The following is a 21,518-nucleotide window of genomic DNA, read 5'->3' as shown; positions in this document are numbered from 1 at the left end:
GCCATAAATAAATAAATAAATGTACTAAAAAAAGAAAAAGAAAAAGTCTGTCAAAGTGTTAGCCTGATAAGAGGCTTGAAAACAAATTTCTCCTAGGCTAGCTATAAGCAGTAGTTTATTAGTAGGAGAATGTATTCCACATGGTTGATTTCCTGCTATTGCTGAGGAACACCAGGCATTGTGGAATCTGGTGGTACTTAATCTCCACCAGCGCCATACGGAGTCACCTATAAAATCTTGAAAAGGGATCAGTCACCACAGTTCCAGGCTAATTTCTGCTATTCACTAAACTATGCAGGTAAGAGACTTAAGTCTGTACCTCAGAAGTCAACATTAGAGATACATATTTAAAGAACATGGCGAGTAGAGGCTGACCAGTGGAAATGTCTATAAACTGAATTTATATACAACCTTCCAGGATTAAAAAAAAAACTATACTTAAGAGTGAAATACCTGTAGGAACATTTGACAAATGTAAAAGTTAAAGTGACTGTCAGTCTGTCAATTTATCATTCTTAAGACTGGTATTAAAGGCGATCAAAAATAAATTTCCCTTGATATAATGTTTGTGATCTGTTTCAAAATAATACAAAGAGGTGTGGGTGAGGGAGTCAGAAGAAACAAGTGTGGCCATGAACTGATGATTACTGCAGCTGGTTGATGCATATATGAGGGTTCATCATACAATTCTCGATTTGTACAGGCTTGAGATTTTCCATAATGAAACATGAAAACATCTTCCTAATACTTAATCTCCCGAAGAAACCTCAATCTCATTTAAGAACTTTTAAAAGTATGAGGATGTTACTCAAATAAGTATAGAAGTATACACTAAAAAAACAAAGAAAAACCAGTACTTCTGAATTCTCTATACAAAAAATAAGGATTAAGGACACAGAACCAAAATTCTAAAACAAAAGAAATTAATTAATATTATTTAAATCAATGATTCAACAACTTGCAAAATGATGTAGCTAGTAAAAAATCATTAGGAATCCAATGAGTCAACGAGTGAAAATGTTTAATTCATTTAGTGAAATAAGCAAAATAATTATGTTTTAATTCCAACTACATATCGACATAAACTAGTTAGAAAGGAACACAACCATGGGTTTTGGTGGAAAAGTTGTAAATAAGTACTTGTAAAAACTTGTTATAATGCTACTTTATGACAGATTTTTTTAAAAAGACCCATGGTCATACTGCTCGCCAAATACTGCACACAGAAGTATCTCCAGAGCGCACCAGGAAGACTGTCTGCAGGGCACCAGAGACCCCAGCAGCACCAGAATGAGGACTACACCGTTGTAGCTATGTGGTACACAATGAAGGACAACCCCTCAGTACAGAACAGAGCTGCTTTCATAAGCCCACCATTTGCTACTCATTAGCATTGGCATACATACCATAAAATATTAGGCAAACACTTTTCAATTCATTAAAAACTCATGAAAGCCAATAAAATAAAATATAGTCTAAAGAAAAGCTCATCAGTGTTTGGGTATAGAATACATTAGAAAGTTGTTATGCCCACAAACTAAGAAAAAACTGGCAAAGATTTAAGATGACAGCAGTTACCTTTGTCGTCGTTTTAATGACACTTCTATACAACTAGTTTTTCTGTTTTGTTTTAGTTTGTTTTTAATTTTGAAAAGCACTTTCAACCCATGTTCCTAATGAAGCTTGAAATTAACATGGCCTTTTCAATTCGTTTTTTGTGCACCAGCATGAGACAGAGTTTGGTTCTAGAAAACATCACCAAGATAGAAGCGGGACAATATTACAGAGGACCATTTCTTATTTAAGCCTTGGAGCACGGTTTACATGTTCTCAGGATTGATAGAAATGTGGTTGGCTCATTGCTCCATCATCTCTGCCTGAACTGGGTCCTAAATAGCCCACAAGTCACTGAAATACACTCATTTTAGTCAAAGACGTAGGTAGGTAGGGAGTGTGCAGAGCTACTCCATCTTCTCTGGGATAAAAATAATGCCTTAAAGAGACAGGACAGGAAAGACAGGGAATTGCTTCTATCCAGAAAGGTAAATTCATGAAGAATATGTGTATGACCATATAATTCTCCTACACACAAAACACACACATGCGCGCGTGCGCACGCGCGCACACACACACAGAGAAAAGCTTTTCATGATACCTTCCTTCCTAGAAAAGGAATAAGAACCCTGCAGTCCAAGAAACATGGGTTTTAGTCTTGACTCCATTTACTATCTTACTGAAAAGAGACAATATCTAACTCACAGGATTAAAGTTAATAGAAGCAAAACTGCTCTAAGACACTAGAATATTCTAAAATTATTACTACTAAGTAAACAATAAAAGAAAATAGACAAGAGAGTTCTGGGAAAGAAAAAGTGAAATGATTTCTCACAATAACAAAAATGGGTAACTGAACTTATTAGTATTCACTTAATTGTCAGGACAGAGTTCAAGTTCAATTTTCTTGTTATTTCTCTGTACTTACCATGACAGGAGGCCCAGATTAGGAGGAGAGATCCCCGTCCTTTCTTCCGTATCTTGGCAAGGCTTTTCTTTCCTTTATGCCTGGATCTTGAAAAAGAAAAAAAAGGACAAAATTGGCAATTCTCACACACACCCCCGCCCCGTTTGGCCATACCCTAATTAAAGAAACTGCATATACAAGGACCTAAAGACCTGACCAGTCAGCCAAGGAAAAGCTGAATATCACCCAGCCAATCCCCACTAGTCAAATCCAAACTCCTTAACTCCCTTGTGAAAATCCTCCTGGTCATAAACTATTTGAGCAAATAGTTTGTTCTTAATGTTGATAGCAATACAAAAAATATTATAAACCTTAGATGAAAATAATAAAGCAATAACTAAAACTAACCTGCAAATGCAAAAACAACATTCTTGTAATATTACAGTATGTTTTTGTGGTTATCTGTAAATTCAAAGTGGATCTCCCCATCTGTGGGAACCAAACTGGCTTAGTAAAAAAATATGAAAAAACTGCCTTTTGCCCCAATATCCTGTGCTCACTGAAAAGTCACATAAACTGCACTAATACCTTTACCTGGTTTTCAGAAACAACTATAAGAGTGGGGGAGGAATACCTAACAAGAAACTCAAAGACAGGCTAGTAAGAACACTATCATCTCTAATAAGTAGCTTTTTTAAAAAAAATACATTTCATGCAAAGCCAGCATTTCCAGTTCACTGAACTTCCATGAATATAGGATATTTTAGGCAGTCTGGGATTCAATATTCAAAGTAAACTCTTTGTGAGCAGTGAAAGTGAGGGAACAGAGGACATCAAAGAAGTAGCAGGGCCCAGAACATGTGGAGCCTTGTGCAGTTATGAACAAAGGAGTGACATGAGGTGACTTAAAGGATGGCTCTGGCTATAGGGCGGGAACAGAGGGAGCATAGAAGGAAACAGGAAGACCTGTCAGAAGGAAATAATCACCGTAAGAAGTAGTGATGGAAATGGTTGAGACACTGCTGGATTCTGGATATATTTTGAAATTACCACCCACAGGATTTGAGCTAATTCATTAAATAAAAGAAGTCACACTTTCTAGCTTCAGCATCTAGAAGCAAGGATTTCCCCCTTACTGATGAGGGAAAACATTAAGAAAAATGGATTACCCACTCTGTGCAGAGGTACAGGAGGGGAAACAGGGAATCAAAGGTTCCGTTTTAGACACGTTATATTTGAGATGCCTATCAGATATCCCGTTGAAGACACCAAGTAAAAGCTGAACAAACTAGCCTGGAGATGAAGAAGATGGAAGCTAGAGATAGTAACATAAATGTGGGAGCCATAACGGTGTAGATGGCATTAAAGCTAGTAAATTCCGGGGCAAGTACAGATGGAGAAACTAAGAGGACCAAGTGGTGGTTTGGGGTACTCCATTGTTCAGAGGCTAGAAGGATGAGGAAGAACCAAGTGGTTTAGTAACAAATCAAGTCAGAGTCATCATTCTTACCATTATTCAAACCTAAAACAAGTCTTTGTGATATAACCCAGCTCAAGAACAGAGATTAGCATAAAATTCTCATTTATTCATTCATTTCAATAAATAATTATTCAACACCTAGTATAACCCAAGCACTGCTCTAGATCTAGGGGAGACAACTGTAACCAAAAAGTCACGGAGTTTAATTTTAATGCCTGGGACTTCGCTGGTGGTGCAGTGGTTGAGAGTCCACCTGCCATTGCAGGGGACACGGGTTCGATCCCTGGTCTGGGAAGCTCCCACGTGCCTTGGGGCAGCTGGGTCCTTGCACCACAGCTGCTGAGACCCATGCGCCTAGAGCCCGCACTTTGCGGCAAGAGAGACCACCGCAGTGAGAAGCCCGCACACCGCGGCGCAGGGTGGCCCCTGCTCGCCGCAGCTGGAGGGGGCCCGCGTGTACCAACGAAGACCCAATGCAGCCTAAATAAATAAATAAATAAATAAAAGAATCTGCCTGCCAATGCAGGGGACACGGGTTCGATCCCTAGTCGGGAAGATCCCACATGACGCGGAGCAACTAAGCCCATGCGCCACAACTACTGAGCCCACATGCTGCAACTACTGAAGCCTGCACGTCTAGAGCCTGTGCTCCGCAACAAGAGAAGCCACCACGATGAGAAGCCTGTGCACCACAAAAAGACTAGCGCCGCTCATCTCAACTAGAGAAAGCCCGCACACAGCAACGAAGACCCAACGCAGCCAAAAATAGATTTAAAAAATGAAATAAAATGAAAATTTTACTGCCTGCCTTCCCCACTAGAAACAAATAGATAGATATGTTTATATTAGGTAGCTGGTAAGTGTTACAAAGAAAATAAAGCAGGGTTTAGAGATGAGTAACAAAGAACTGCTGTTTTAGATGAGGTGGCAAGGGTATGTAAAGAGACCACCTGTTGGAATTAATTAAAAAGGAAAGGAGGAAAGGCAAAGAAATTATTCTTGAGGGTATGAACTTATTAGAAAAAAATCTCTTAAAGATCACTTTAAAAAGAAACACCTACTGGATGAATTTTATTTTTAAACTGCCCTAATGTTGTGCAAAAGATATTTGTGTTTTAGAATTAAATGTCTAATGACAGTACCATATACATATTCAAACTGCTATATTTTAAATAACTCAAATAGAAGTGGATTTGAAGTTTTTCAAAACAGATAACAAAGTGCAACTCCAGTGATGAAGAAATGAACATAAAAAAGGTAGTGGAACGTGGAGAACTTGAAACCTTCATGCACTGCTGTAGAAAATGGTTTAGCAGTTCCTTTAAAATTCACCATATGAGTCATTAACTCCATTCCTGGGTATATACCCAAGAGACCTGAAAACATATCCACACAAAAACTTGTGTGTTAATGTTCACAGCAGCATTTTTCATAATAGCCAAGAAGCAGAAACAACCCAAATGTCCATCAAATGATGAAAGAATAAAATGTGGTATATCCACACAATGGAATATTATCCAGCAATAAAAAAAGACTAAAATACTGACACATGATACAATACGGATGAACACTGAAAACATAATACTAACTGAAAGAAGCCAGGCACAAAATACCATATTGTACAATTTCATTTATATGAATTGCCCAGAATTTTAAATCTAGGTAGAGACAGAAAACAGATTAGTGGTGGTTTAGCACAACATACTAAAACTCCTGAACTGTATGCTTTTAAAGGGTAAGTTTTATGTGATGTGTAGGTGAGGAGTATGAATATAATCAAACTCTTCATGAAATACTAAAAATAATCCTACTGCAAAAAAGTTATGGAACTGACCCAGCAACAATGAGCATTCTAAGCATGTAGACCATGGTATCTAAATATTAATTCTCACTTCAAAAGGAGCCAACAAAGCTCCTGAGAAATAGCCAATTACAGGTCTAGAACAGAAAATGTGTAAGTTCATCCTGGAACATTAAATTGGAAAGCAAGGAAACTATCAAAGACTACTAAGGGTATATCAAAAGGACTCCAGAGCCAATCTAAACAGAATCACTGGTAAAAATGGAATAATTTGAGCAAAAATAAGGGCTATGTATTGAATTTCAATATGTTTAATTATAAGTTCATAATATTTCTCTCTCTTTCCCTTTCATTGGTCACCACTGCAGGATGCTAAGTAAGCAACTTCTTATTTTTGAAACTGGTAAATAAAGGCAAAGAATTAGTATTTATCTTGCTTTTCCTATATAAACTGAACCTCTGTACAACCAAGTAGTTGATGGGGGTAGTATTTCACCTAATACACAAACAAGGAAAGACACAAGTAAGTATCATCTTTCTACAACTGCTAATGAAATATAGGATGAACATAGATCTAGTCTAGAGAAACCTATAAAAATATAAAAATAACCCCAATTCTTTAAACTGCAAGACAGAAGAGATCAAAGGAAAACTCAGATTAAAAAAGAGATGTAAGTGACATGTCAACCAACTGCAATATATGGACTTTGCTTGGATCCTAATTCAAAGTATAAAAATAATTTGAGACATTTAGGGAAATCTGCCCATATAATATTTGATGTTATTTATTAATTTTCTGTATAACTGACAATGTCACAGTGGTTAGGAGGTTTCTGTGGTTATGGCTTTTTAGAAGTTTCTTTTAGATATACAATTGAAATATGTACACATGAAGTAATGTATCATGGAATAGACAGAATGAATAGGAGTATATATCTATGAAACGGGATGGGCCCATGAGTTGATAGCTTTTGAAGCCCAATGAGATAAGTAAATGGAGATTAACCTATTTTCTCTACTTTTATACATTTGAAATTTTCACAAAGTTTTTATTTTTTTGATGTGGACCATTCTTAAAGTCTTTATTGAATTTATTACAATATTGCTTCTGTTTTATGTTTTGGTTTTTTGGCCACAAGGCATGTGGGATCTTAGCTCCCCGACCAGGGATTGAACCCAGGCCCCCTGTACTGGGAGTGCAGAATCTTATTAGCCACTGGACCACCAGGGAAGCCCCTGATGTCTTCCATTTCTACACCAAATAAAGACTGTAAAATGGTGTGCTGCACTTTGGTCAATCAACAATTACCTGAGAACTAACTACGTGTCAAACACTATGACACTGTGCTGGTTCCTGCACTAAGGAGCTCATATCCCAGTGTGGAAGATAGAAACAAATAATTATAATTACAAATTGTGCTCAATGTGATAAAGGAAACAAACAGGATGCTGAGACAGAGACTGAGAGGGTGGGGGTATGGGAGTCCTACTTTAGGTAAGGTGGTCAGAAAAGGCCTCTCTGTGCAGCAAGGCCAGTTTCTGGTACAGAAAACAACATGTGTTCCTGACAAGGAAAAGACTTTGGCATTTCTGAAGGATTAAAAAGAGGAAGCCAGTATAGCTAAAATGTACTGAGTCAGAAAGAAGAGTGGCCCAACTTGAAGATGGAGAAATGTACAAGAGGATAATGTAGATAGTAAGGAGTATAAATTATATTCCAAGGGCAACAGATTATATTCCAAGTGTCAAAAATTCATTGACAGATTTTCAACAGCCGAGTGATATGATTTGATTTTTAAATAATTCTGATTACTGTGTGGTGAATGGATTAGAGAACAAAAAGAACAAAGAGAATCAGGAGACAATTACAGGGAGGAAAATGGCGGCTTGATCTAGAATGAAGGCAGTGCAGATGGAATAAAAGCATAAGGATATAAGTTATTTTAGAGTATAACTGACAGTAATAGGTAAAGGCCTAGATGTGGGGGCTAAGGAAGATTAAAGAATTTATAGTGCAAGAGGGGAGATAAGAAAACAGATAACATAGTTCAAAATAAGAGGTGCTGCTTTAAACATCTGAGGAAAGGTAAACCTTCTATAGGAATTCCAAGTTCATAAGAAAAAGCCAAGATCATGGGTAACTCTGCAACCAATATGAATCACGAAGCTGCTGGAGGTCCTTATAATATTAATACTACAAAGAGCAGATATAGCCAATCATTAAAAAATAGTCAATAACTGACTTGCAAAACTTGCGTTCCAGAATGGTAATTATACTAGCACCAAAAGGAAGAAATTGAGTCATTACTGTTAGCCTAAGAGAAGTAGTTTAACACTTCTTAATTTTTTAGTTGTAATAGTAATACATGCTGCTTCTAAGAAAATTTAAAATACAGGTGTAAAAAGTAAGCAACTGTCCCCAGATACTGCTTGTGGGAGTGTAAAATGGTTCAGCCTCCTTGGAAAACAGCCTAGCAGTTCCTCAAACGATTAAACATAGAGCTACCACCTGACCCAGCAATTCCACTCCTAAAGAGAATAGAATTTTGTCTAAGAGATGAAAACATATCTACAGAAAAATTCATATACACATGTTTATAGCAGCATTATTCAAGATAGTCAAAAGACAGAAACAACCCAAATGTCCACTGACAGATGAATGGATAAACAAAATGTTGTATATCCCAAAATGGAGTATTAATCAGCCAATTAAAAGGAACGAAGTACTGATACATGCTTCAATATAGTTGAACCTTGAATACATTATACCAAGTAAAAGAAGCCGGTCACAAAAGTCCACATATCATACTTGACAGAAATGGAACAGGGAAATTAATAGAGATAGGAAGTGGATTAGTAGCTGCTTAGATCTGAGAGAGGTGGAAGGTAAGGGGGGGGTGATAGCTAAAGGGTATGGAGAGCTTCTTTCTGAAGTAATAAAATGTTCTAAAATTGACTGCAGTGATGGTTGCACAGCACAATGAATAGACTGAGCCACTGAACTGTATACGTTAATGGGTCAAATGTATAGTATAATATATGAATTATATCTCAAATCTGTCATTTTTTAAGTAAATAAGTAGAACTTCCATTCTCGTTCTTTGCTGCCCTTCGCTTCAACTACACGTAATAACAACTACTGTTAATATTTTATAATTCTGTCCAGGACACTTTATTCATATACAAAGACATACATAATCTACCCCCGAAAAATGAGGGGGGAGGATCATACTGTATTCATTGTTCTGCACATTTTCCCTCAATGTACCAAATCCTTCCTGTGTCACTACATACTTTCAACATGGCAGTTCAGTATTCCATTATATTCCGATACACCATAACCTACTAATTCATCAATTACTGAGACATTTAGGTTATTTTCACTTTTCTATTACAATCAAAATAGCCACAATAACCATCCTTGCCCATATCTCTGCACAAGTCACTATTTCTGCAGCCCTGATTCTTAAAAATAAATTTACTAGGTGAAAAAGATACACACTTGGTGGGGGAGATCATTATTGCCAAAGACTACACATACTAATTCCATTTATGAAACTATAATTCACTAACTCAGTTATCAACTTGGTAGAAGTTCTAATGTTCTGTAATTTGAAAGGTTAAAATAAAAATACGCATAAGCATTATTTGTATTAATCCAGAAACGTTTGTACATGTACAGAAAAATGATATAATGATTGTTAACAATGGTTACCACTCTAAGGAAGAAAGTGGGAATAGGGACTTTGTTTTTACACTTTTAGAATTACTTTACCCTTGTAATTAGAAAAATAAACTTTTCTACAAAGACATTTTTAAAAAGGAAATTCAAAGTAATATTACATAAAAGCTTTTCACTTGACCTAAGACAGAGTGTGAAGATAAAGCCATCAAAAAAAAAAAATCAGGGATGTAAAGCAATGGTTCTGAGGGCAGAAGAGACAGGAGTCCTGAGTCTGCCATTCACTAAACTCTATGACCTTTGGGACCTTTAAGGCAAGTCATGCTACTTCTTTACCCCTTACTACTTCAATATATACTTTATAAGAACAAAATTAATCTCTTATATAACCACAGAACTAGCTTTCAAATTCAGGAAACGACACTGATATAGTACTTTAATCTACTTTTTATATTCCAATTTGGTCAACCAATCACATCCTTTACAGAGATTTCCTCCCCCCTCTATAAAAGGATCCAGTCTAGGATCACATTGGATCTAGTTGTCATCTCTCTTTAGTCTTTTAATTTGGAACCCACATTATATTAATTCCAATAATATGTTTCCTGGTATCAAAATTAATTTAATAATCTAACATCAGGCTTCCCTGGTGGCACGGTGGTTAAGAATCCACCTGCCAATGCAAGGGACACGGGTCCCAGCCCTGGTCCGGGAAGATCCCACATGCCATGGAGCAACTAAGCCCGTGCGCCACAACTACTGAGCCCGGGTGCCTAGAGCCGGTGCTCCGCAACAAGAGAAGCCACCGAAATGAGAAGCCTGCACACGGCAACGAAGAGTAGCCCCTGCCTAACAGAACTAAAGAAAGCCTGTGCACAGCAACGAAGACCCACCCAACGCAGCCAAAAATAAATAAATAAATTTTTAAAAAATTAAACACTGCAGAGTCAAGTAATACATTAGGATTACATTTCCTCTCCAAAGGTCTAATATGCACCCTGCTAGGCCAAATGAAGAGTAAAATTCTTATTTGAAGCAGTCAAATGATTTCTCTTTTCTTAATGTACGTATGAGAATTTGACAGTTGGGATCTGCAGGCTTCACTGGTCTCCAGTGTCAGTCTCAGAATGTGACTTCTGAGAAATCTTTACCGAAGTAAGACATTTATCTTCCTATTTAACATGGAATCTCATTCTTTCAGGCACCTGTTAACAAGAAATTACTCAATTCCTTAATCAGTAACTAAAACTCACACTTGCCAACAATAACTCAGCCAAGTGAGATACTGAGCAACTTGGACTACAAGGACACATTATATGTACTATATAAATCCTTCCTATATAGAAAGGAAAAAAACAGTATCCTGAATCAACAAGATGATAACTAATCTCTACTAGAACAAAAGAATCTAATTCTTCTCTACTAGAATAAAAGAATCTAATTCTTCTCCCTTATTCTTAACCAAACACACACAACAAAAACAAAAATCCTAATTAAAATGAAATTATACTGAGAAGACACTAGTATCCCAGGACTCAGGGAACATTTGTGTGATCTGAAAATTCAAACATGAAGATAGTTCTTGCCTTCAAGATGTTCACAATCCTGTGGGGTGACAAACATAACTAATAAAGCAGAGTGTGATAACAGATGTAGAAATATAATATCATGGAGATGCAAAAGACAGAGAAATGGACTCTGAACTGGGCACTCAAGTAAGGCTTTGTGGAACACTCACACTTTTAATGGCTGAACCAGACAGATTTTGAGACAAAGAGGGTAAAGGAACAGCACAAGCAAAGAATACCAGCACAAGCAAATATCTTGCCAAAAAAAAAGGCAAGATATTGGACAGTATTTGAGGGACAGTAAGTAGGTCAGGTTGGCTACAGCAAGACTTTCTAGATGTATGGAGGAAGTGAGTGCCTAGTTGCAGCAGATGTGCTTAAAGCTCACTTATAAAGAGCCTAAAATGCTATGCTAAGGAGCTTGATCCTTAATCTGGAGGCAATGCCAAGCTAAAGGTTCTGGAACAAGGGAATGATTTGGATACAGAAACTTAAAACCAAAACAGCAACTTCTCTTTTCAATAAACTTAGATAATAATTTCCTCCATTAAACAGATGGCAGAAAAAAGAGACAGTAATAAAGACTTAGGTAATAACAGATCCATAAAGGTCTATGAAAAAAAGGACAGGACAGGGGTTAACATCCACACTGGGGGCAGGACTAACAAATTTTTTAGAAGTTATTTTCTAGTTGAACGTCACATTGGTACCATTAATGCTAGTAATGAGGCCTCGATTTTCACACAAATTTAACAATTTAAGAAAACTCAAAATAAGAACCAAGTTTCAATTTAAAAGAACATCATGTTAAGAACTATTTTAAACAAAAGATTAGGGCCACAACTCATTTAATCTCAACTTAAATACAAGTTTCTAGGCACAGTATATTATACTATGGCACAATTATATATGGGAAAAGTAATCTGGCTTGAGTCCTAATGGGAAAAAAAAACCAAACCACCAAATATTGAGATTTAACATTAAAGTGAACATACAAGGGTTCACCTAAATAATTATGTCCACAGACAAAACAGGCCCCCAAAATTCATCTATAAATTACCTTTTGCTGCCTCAGAACAGCAGAGAGTATAGTAGGGGGCAGGAGGTAGGGGGACAAACTTACCAAATGAAGTTTGTCCCAAGAACTTTTTCTACTGGAACGTTTCACAAGAAAATCTGCAAAAGAAAAACCAGTAGTTTTACAATGACAAATATCCTAAGTATCAAGTTAAGCCACTTAGATCTCCCCACAAGACTTTTCTCTACAAGTTAGAATGCGATGACAATACATTATTTTTTAAATTGTTACAATGTGAACTATTTAGTCAACCACAGGTTTTAGAATGTTTAATTGTGCAAAACGGGCCAAGTCAGGCCTTAGCATGCTTTTAGAAACTACAGAACTGCACAGATAGAACTTTCCAAGAATCTATAAATACTCCTCTTTAAGAGTTTTTCTCTATCAATCTAGCATCATTTCTGATGGCTTCTCAGGTAAACCTTTGCCACTAAAGGAACAAGTACTTTAAACAACTAAGAAGATCACAGGAGATCTAGGTTTGGACTTGGTAGTTTAATTTGTACACATAATTGGCTTCTATCAAGGGGTCTTTTTTGTGTAAGAAAAAAATCAGAGAGGCAGGAGTATAGTCTAAACACAAAGAATTCTTGTCACAACTAGGCAACAATCTGATCTTTAGAGATAAAAGACCTTATCAACCTGATTCCTTTGTAAAGACTTCTCTCAGTATGGGCAGGCAACTCATCCTTTTGAGCTGTTTATGTGACATAAAGTCACATATATGAACAGGACTGTACAAAATATCAAAGTCCTAAAATTAAAGAGTCAGTCAATATATCACATTATTGCCATAACCTCTGGAACCATTTTTTAAACAAGTAAGAACCATATAAGAGGAGGCTAAACATGTAATAATAAAGTGTTTTAACCACTTTACAAGTAGTTATTTTTGTCTCCCAGTAACTTTTAATTTAAATTTTGTAAAAGTTAATTTTAGTTTAGTACAGGCTGGGCTGTACTGACCACATGCTGTATGGGAAAGGAACTAAGGCTATTCATAACTTGCAACTTCAGATACAAATCATATTAGTATCAAGATTGGTCCTGTTAAGTTGTTTAAGGAGGTACAACACAGTATAGCAGGAAAGTTCAGGGGTTTTAAATCTGTAAGAACTTTTCTTTCTAGAGTATAATTTTTGCTGAGTATTTGAAACCTGAAATACAAGTTACAAGTTTTTTTCATTTTTCCTTTATACTATAGTAAGGTTATTGATTTTTTAAAAACTACATCTGTAGGTACATTATATCATCTATGAATTTTATTTAGGATAATAAGAAAACATTTGTTAAAAAGAACAGATGCTGGGTCTCTTTGTCCTTAGCTATTAAAAAAAAAAAAACAACCAGATAGGGCTTCCATGGTGGCGCAGTGGTTGAGAGTTCGCCTGCCGATGCAGGGGACGCCAGTTCGTGCCCCGGTCCGGGAGGATCCCACATGCCGCAGAGCGGCTGGGCCCGTGAGCCATGGCCGCTGAGCCTGCGCGTCCGGAGCCTGTGCTCCACAATGGGAGAGGCCACCAACAGTGAGAGGCCCGCGTACCGCAAAAACAAAAACAAAAAACAAAAAAAACCCAACCAGATAAAACAATATATATGAAGGTACATTCCACTTAAGTATTAAATGCAAAAAATAATGAGACATAGTTCATTGTAACCCAAGAAGTATCAGAGTACTACAAGGTTAACTGTCCAATGACATGCAAGTACTCAGAGTTCAGAGGAGAGACAACCCAGGGAAGTTTCACAGGAGGTGGAAAACTTCAACTTGAGTCCTACAGATTAGGTGGAATTTAAATAAAGAGAAAGAGGGGATGGAAGCCAAGTAAGGATGGCTATTAATACCACAGTGGGAAGAAAGCACATTTTTGAGAAATAAAGAATAGGTCAGAATACCAATCATGTTCAGGAAAATAAGACTAAAAAGACAGGACACACTGTGGGCCTTGAATGCCAAGCTAAGGAAGCTAGATTTCATTCGATGGCACTAAACCAAAAGCTTTATGAGCAGGAGAATAACAACATGAAAATGGTAGTATTAAAAAGCAGGAAGTAGGATGGTCTGGAGGGGAAAAGTCACTTAGGATGTTCCTAGACTAGTAGTGCAGATATGAACTGCTAAGGGCCCAATATCTCAACCATAGTAAAAATGCAGAAGAAGACACCAAAATGAGTGAAAGCATTAATTGCCTGAGCTTGGTAGTTGATTAGGAATGGAAAAAAGGGGGCAGACCATGTTGTCAAAGATAACTGCAAAATTCTAAGGCCTGTGGTGAGTAGAAAAAGAATGGTATTGTTAAGAAATGAAGGGTAGATTCCAAGGAAGCAACACTAGATATGATACCCTGACTTTAAAGGTGGCCTCCCAAGTAGATGTATGTCCAGCCAGTAATAAGGGGTGAAATGGGATTAAATTCAAAAGACAGGTTAAGTCTAGTGGTAACAATGAATTGATGGTGTTACATTTACTTCAAAGAAATCACTACATCTACTACAAGGATCATCTGACATGTTTAGAAATTACTTGGTAATTTATTCTGTCAAAGATATTAAGTCCATTAATACAAAAGTGTTTGTGTATAGTTTCCACAGGTGTAAAGCTCCAAGACATGGACCAAACAACAGGAAGATTCAACAAAAATGTTCAGGCAGGTCTGCTTCAATGTCAGCAATGATTCCTCTTAACCACAACCAAACATCTACTTGGTTGGAAACAAGTATGCCATTGTGAAACACTGCCAACAAAATTTTAAAACCTGCCCATGCCTCTTAGGGCTATTTGCCAGATAAAGGCCATGTAGAAGTAAGTCTGAAAGAAGCTCTTTGGTGCCACCAGCTACCTTCTCATGAAGCCAGATGATATCCTGTGATACCAGTCATGTACACCTCAGAGTAGGAACAGTTACGTTTGGGTGACCTTGAACGGTCATATATTTGAAGAGGTAGAATGTAAAGTGGTTACGTTAAATCTAAGCAATTACCTAAAGTGTCTAGTAACATGGGATTCTTAAACAAATAAAGCACTAATGAACAGCCAGCCAGGGCAGCTGTGTGGGGCAAGGGTTAACTATGGTCACCCTTAAGTTCCATCTGGGGGATAGTGTTAAAAGAAAAGAAAAAGAATTGGCAGTTATCTGAAAAAGGTAAATTTTTTTACAATCATGTATTATACTATGGATAGAATTTTATCTATTTCAAGAGGAAACCCTGAAGAGAATAAAAATATACTTGATTATTAAATACTAAAATACTAGATATTACTGTGCAGCTGCAAAGCACAGTCAATGTCTTTCTGGAAGACAATGAGATACTGATTAAGAAGAAGGGCATGGAGGCCCTGAGAAGGCTAATAAGGAATGGACACCTACATGGAATAGTTTGTTATCATGTGTATGCCACCTACTAGATCAGCTTCAACAAAGAGGCACACCAATTTGGGCCATTTATATAATAAGTGAATCCAAACTACAAAAACTAATTAGGTCAAACCAAATTCACAAGGAAAAACTTAAGAGACTCAGGCCAGGCCTCCTAAAAATGGGGGGGGGGGAGCGGTGTCCAGGGTGGGGAAGGGTGGCTAAAGCAGCACTTTTTTGCCTAGGGTACATTTTAACTTCAAAAGAACAATGAAGTTTTTGTTTGTTTTTTAACATCTTTATTGGAGCATAATTGCTTTACAATGGTGTGTTAGTTTCTGCTTTATAACAAAGCGAATCAGCTATACATATACATATATCCCCAAATCCCCTCCCTCTTGCGTCTCCCTCCCACACTCCCTATCCCACCCCATGAAGTATTTTTTTACAGCCCTGTCTCACTTTCAAATGTAGGAATGATTGAGGGTTCAAAACTTTAAGAAGGCAACACTGAGTAATTTTAAAGGAATCTTTTATTTTCACTGTATGTGAAAGAAATGGCTTTTCTTGCACATGCACTGCATAGTAAGAAACACTGACAGCAAAACTTGAGTGTGGAGGTCATAAAGTAATTCAGAGATGTTAAATTTTAAGAAGTGACTTTACAACTGCTACTACTTTGGGCAGCTTCTTAGTGCTTCCTCATTTATGCCTAGTAACTTTTCGGATATCTGATGGATGATATGACCTTCCCAAACTAGGATTCTATGGCATGTTGGGGAGATTATTCCATGGTGGGGAGATGATTTAATCACTAGTATTACCCAAAACTCAAGCATTTAGCAACTGAGTAAAACTACTGTGGTTTGGTCTTACTCCCTGTACAGGAGCCCAAACCTCAAGTTTTCTAAACTTCTGCTGCTGAAGTCAACTATAAATGAAAATAAAAACCCAGAGACAGTTCAAAAAGTATGGCTATATAGCTGATTCACTTTGTTATAAAGCAGAAACACACCATTGTAAAGCAATTATACTCCAATAAAGATGTTAAAAAATAAAATAAAAAGTATGGCTGAATGCTCTCAGTTGGACTTTTCCCCCCTCTACTTATTTGGACCATGTTTCAAAAAAAAAAAGTAAAAAGAAACTAAATACAAAATTGAGTCAGTGTCCTGGAAAACTCAGTGAGTTTTCCAAACACGGTAATTTATTAAAAAAAAAAAACAACTTTTAAAAAGATGCCACATGTCTTTTCTACCTCTTTTGAAAACACTAAGTAAGGTCTGTGTGTTTTCAGGGATACAGACGCAAATTCATGGTCAGAGTACTGCATTCCTCTGCCAGCTGTAGGACACAGATAAGCAGCTAAAATATTATCATTTCCTAAGCAAAAAACAACCATCTTCTTGAAAAACAAAAATCCAGTAGGTTGTCAGAAACGGTCAGATGAACTCCATGTTATAATCAAATTTCTGTATCAAAGAGTCTTTTACTAACAGTAAGTCTCTTGAACCAGCAACATTAATGATAATGTTCACTCTAACAAGTAAAATTCTGTTTCAATAGATAATGACCAAAGATCAATCTTGAATAATTCTGTGACTACATTAGTGGTACAGAGTGTGGTTCATTCTATGAGTTGTTTTTTTTTGGTTTGTTTTGTTCTAATGTGGGAGAAGTTCTGAATACATTCCTCAAAGGAGTATCTGCAATAGACAGAATTTCAAACAGTTGGTTAGCGATCAATACTTAAGATCATTTGTCTTCATTTAAGTGGCTGAAATACTGACAGCTGCTTTTCCAAATGGGACCCAAAAATGTGAGAAGTCAAAAGCAAAGAAACTGTGCTCTAGAATTTTTAGACATTAAGATCTGACTGTACTTCAGATGCACCTTTTTGCTTTTCACATCTCAAGTGGGCAAAAGGAAGCCCTTGACCATGTTCTCAGAAAAGATCAGCTGTGATCAAACGAACTTTATCGAATTTGATTCGTACCTTTTAAAATCACTTATTTTACAAGTGTTTCCCTTTTAAACTTAATCCTTATACAAAAGGGGGGCGGGGGAGCAAATATCATACATGATGTCTTAGTGAAGACATTTTCTGGTGGTGACCAGAAAAGATTAAAACCAAAGATATAATACAATCTGCTAAAAAGGGTAAAAATAGTTTCAAAAAAGGTTTTTTTTAATGTTTTGACTTGCTCTTTATAATCACTTCTATAAAGAAATTTATTCACGGGACTTCCCTGCTGGCGCAGTGGATAAGACTCTGCGCTCCCAAAGCCAGGGGCCTGGGTTCAATCCCTGGTCAGGGAACTAGATCCCACATGCATGCCACAACAAAGAGTTTACATGCCCCAACTAAGGAGCCCGCCTGCCACAACTAAGGAGCCCATGTGCTGCAACTAAGGAGCCAGCAAGCCACAACTAAGACCCGGTGCAACCAAATAAATAAATAAATACTATCTATTTTTTAAAAAAGAAAACATTCACTTCATACTACTAACTCAGATATATTAAATCATTAATAGGATTATAAGGAATTTCTGTAATTTGTAACATTATTTTCTGACTCTATATCCTCCATGAAAAGTCACAAGGCAGGTATCATTTTACTACTGAAATTAAGGATTTTAAATCTAATATTATAAGGCAGCATTTAGATTCATCATGGTAAATGAAGAAATGTTCCCTATCTCCTAAGAAAAAAAACTCTTAACAGAAACCAAATACTTAAGTCTCGGTTATCGAGATAGAAAATCCAGGCATTCAAAGCACTAGAAATTAATTAAATTAAAAGCCAAGCAGGATCATTTCATCTAAGTGCCAGAGGTAGTTCAATATTTATAACTGCTATGGAAAGATCAGAAAGACTAGCCCCAGTGTTGGAAAAATGTTTCCTGACTTTTGTTTCTTTGACTAATTCCAAGGTCTACTGTTGGGAAATTAAGAGAAGGCAAATTTTTGCATGCTCATTAATGTCCTGCCACTTGCTCTCAGTTAACCTCTGATGAAGAGGAAAGAAGTAATTTTGTTTCCCCCTCCTTTCTCCCCTGCACTGTCCCAAATCAAAGTTCTCAAGGGCAATGCATAGGTCAAATGTTCTATTTTTAAAAAAAGAAAGATTCCTAATCAGGAAGTATATACCTCTTCATGGAAACTTAAATTTTCCTAATTATAATCCTGTAATGACTTCTGCCCCTCTTAAAAAATCATGATTATCTCAACATGAGACTGCAGACTCTGTCCATGCCTCCTACTGTTCGAAGAATAAAATTATAACTGCATTTTCTTGGACAAAACACTTAAATGACCAATCCCTATGAAGATGAGCAGTTTTACAATAGGTTCTCAAAACGTTTTTTAATAAGGCTTAAATTATGAGCTCCTATTTCTTACGTACTCAGAAAAAGAAATCAGTGAGGTAGCAAAGACCAAAAACTTATTTTTGTTAAAGACAACTAAAAAATTATGTAAAATTCAATAATACCAATGTCATTTTGAAATCTGCAAATTTACAGTGTTTATTCTAATATGCTTTGCTTCTGCATCCTGCCCTAGAGTGGCAAAAACAGACTCTCTAAACCCCACCCTTTTTATACCAACCCTCCGCCCTCACTGCTGGAAGAGAGGTTTCTTTTCTAGAAAGACAAGCAACTTAGTTTGAAGGTCTACTTACCATAGGAAGTCAAAAGTATGCCCATGTATAAATGACATGGTTTTCCTATTATGCCTAGGTACTTGGGATATTCAACACCAATTCTAGGAAAAATTTGGAATTAAACTACACTCAAAAAATAGCTATCAGTATTCCAAACCTAGCTAATCTGCATACTGCTTATCAGTTTTTTAATAATATATAGGAATGTTAATGTTTCTCTGCCCATCTGTAAACAGATTCTTCAGAAAAATTCTGGTTCACTCCACTTAGTTTTATGCAGAGTAACTGGCATCAAAATGGACAAGGACCAGAAAGCTGAAGGAAAATGCAAATCCATCCTTTAAGCATAAAACTTAACAATGAAGAGAGGAAACGGATTTACATTTTTAACTGCTGTCATCTCAATTATAAACTGTCCAACTCCAACTAGCCAATAGGGATATTCAGAAAAGAGAAACAAAATTCCAATAGTAGAGGCTATATGTGCAACAAAAAGAATCCACTCTTCTTCCTGCTGGCCTAGTTAAAATTTGTATTCTGGCAATTAGGTAGGGGGCTACTCATATTTTTGAAAAACAAGCCAATAAAAACCCAATAACCTCCTCAATTCTCAATTATTAAATAGCCAAAAGACCAGAAATCGTCTTGACCAGAACACCATCTTCTTACGAATCCTTTTAAGACCAAAACAATTCAACAAATCCCCAGAAAGAGACCCACCCTTTTAAACTAGTAATATTTATCTCATGTAAACAGAGGGAAACATGTAACTGCCATCAAAATATACACAGGGGGGCTTCCCTGGTGGCGCAGTGGTTGAGAGTCTGCCTGCCGATGCAGGGTACACGGGTTCGTGCCCTGGTCCGGGAAGATCCCACATGCCGTGGAGCGGCTGGGCCCGTGAGCCATGGCCACTGAGCCTGCGCGTCCGGAGCCTGTGCTCCGCAACGGGAGAGGCCACAACAGTGAGAGGCCCGCATACCGCAAAAAAATATATATATATACACAGGAAGAAAAAATTTTCAGCTAAAGTCAAAAAGTAGAATTCACGAACATGCTTTACTTAAGAAAAGGAGGGCAAAAGTCCGAAGCTAATAAGAAATAAAGTCTTATTAAGAGGGTTCTCCTTTGTCCTTAAATAACTGCACTTAAATTAACCACTCTGAAAACCTCAAGACAAGTCATAGGTTCAAACTGAAGACAAAAACCAAACCTTGAATTTTAAAAATTCTTAAGCTATCAATTTGCTTAATCCATTAATCAGAAAAGGAAGGGGAAAAAAAAAAAAAAAAAAAAAAAAAAGAAAAGAAAAGGAAGGGGGCGAGAGCTTTTTTAAAAAACATGCTGGCTAAATTACTTATATTCATAGTAAGCACATTAAAATATAGGTAAGGGACTTCCCTGGTGGCGCAGTGGTTAAGAATCTGCCTACCAATGCAGGGGACATGGGTTCGAGCCCTGGTCCAGGAAGATCCCACCTTCCGCAGAGCAACTAAGCCCGTGCCCCACAACTGCTGAGCCTGTGCTCTAGAGCCCGTGCTCCGCAACAAGAGAAGCCACCGCAATTAGAAGCCCGCACACCACAACAAAGAGTAGCCGCCCCTGCTCTCCGCAACTAGAGAAAAGCCCACATGCAGCAACAAAGACCCAACACAGCCAAATAAATAAATTTATTTATTTAAAAAATAAATACATAAATAAAAATAAAATATAGGTAAAATATTCTCTAAAACAAGATGAAAAACTGCTCAAACATACAGCCTAATATCAACCTATTCTAAACATATTGAGTATTCTAAATATATTGTTTATACATCAAAAAACTTAAGTACTAGGACTTCCCTGGTGGTCCAGTGGTTAGGACTCCAAGCTTCCACTGCAGGGAACAGGAGTTCGATCCCTGGTCGGGAACTAAGATCATGCATGTGGCGCGGTGCGGCCAAAAAAAAAAAAAAAAAGAAAGAAATCCACAGACAAGTGACCGGAATTCTCAAGTTTCCAATAAGCATGTGAACATAACTACTAAGAATAATACCACACTTTCAAGGTCAATCTGAGCCACTCATGTTTCTTGCATTTTCCAACATGAAAATAGTTTGTCAAAGAAACTGAAGTCTAAAAGAGGTGTAAGGAATAATGCATTTACCCAAGCTCTCTAGTAAACATCAGGCCTACGAATGGACAAACACATTCTGTATTCTGTTTTTAGTCAGGACACACATATGCTAAAATGCAAAGAAATATAAAAACCTTGGGAAGAGTTTACATTTTCTACTGATTTACTCTTCAACATCTAACCTAAAACCTATATTCTACAACATATAGGTATTTTTTCAGTTGTTTCCATGGTATGGTATACATACCATTGGTGATATTTGAGAGGATTTAAATGTAACACAAAGGCCTTTAAAAAACAAAACTATATACT

The 21,518-nt window shown here is 36.9% G+C and overlaps 1 protein-coding gene across 6 annotated transcripts in view; it reads right to left on the bottom strand.

Annotated features, from left to right (window-relative positions):
• MTMR3 (myotubularin related protein 3) overlaps window positions 1-21,518 on the bottom strand; it is a 157,989-nt gene that overhangs the window by 70,740 nt on the left and 65,731 nt on the right. For all 6 annotated transcript variants that reach the window (XM_060028321.1, XM_060028316.1, XM_060028317.1 and 3 more), the window contains exons 2-3: window positions 12,116-12,168; window positions 2,483-2,568 (exon numbers count right to left, since the gene is read on the bottom strand). In XM_060028321.1, the coding sequence (XP_059884304.1) occupies window positions 2,483-2,485 (3 nt within the window). In that variant the 5' untranslated portion in view covers window positions 2,486-2,568; window positions 12,116-12,168. The remainder of the gene's footprint in view (window positions 1-2,482; window positions 2,569-12,115; window positions 12,169-21,518) is intronic.

Source organism: Delphinus delphis, chromosome 13 (genome assembly GCF_949987515.2).
Source record: "Delphinus delphis chromosome 13, mDelDel1.2, whole genome shotgun sequence".
NCBI lineage: Eukaryota > Metazoa > Chordata > Mammalia > Artiodactyla > Delphinidae > Delphinus > Delphinus delphis.
The sequence above is the reverse complement of the archived record's forward strand: the minus strand, read 5'-3'. Positions and strand labels throughout refer to the sequence as shown.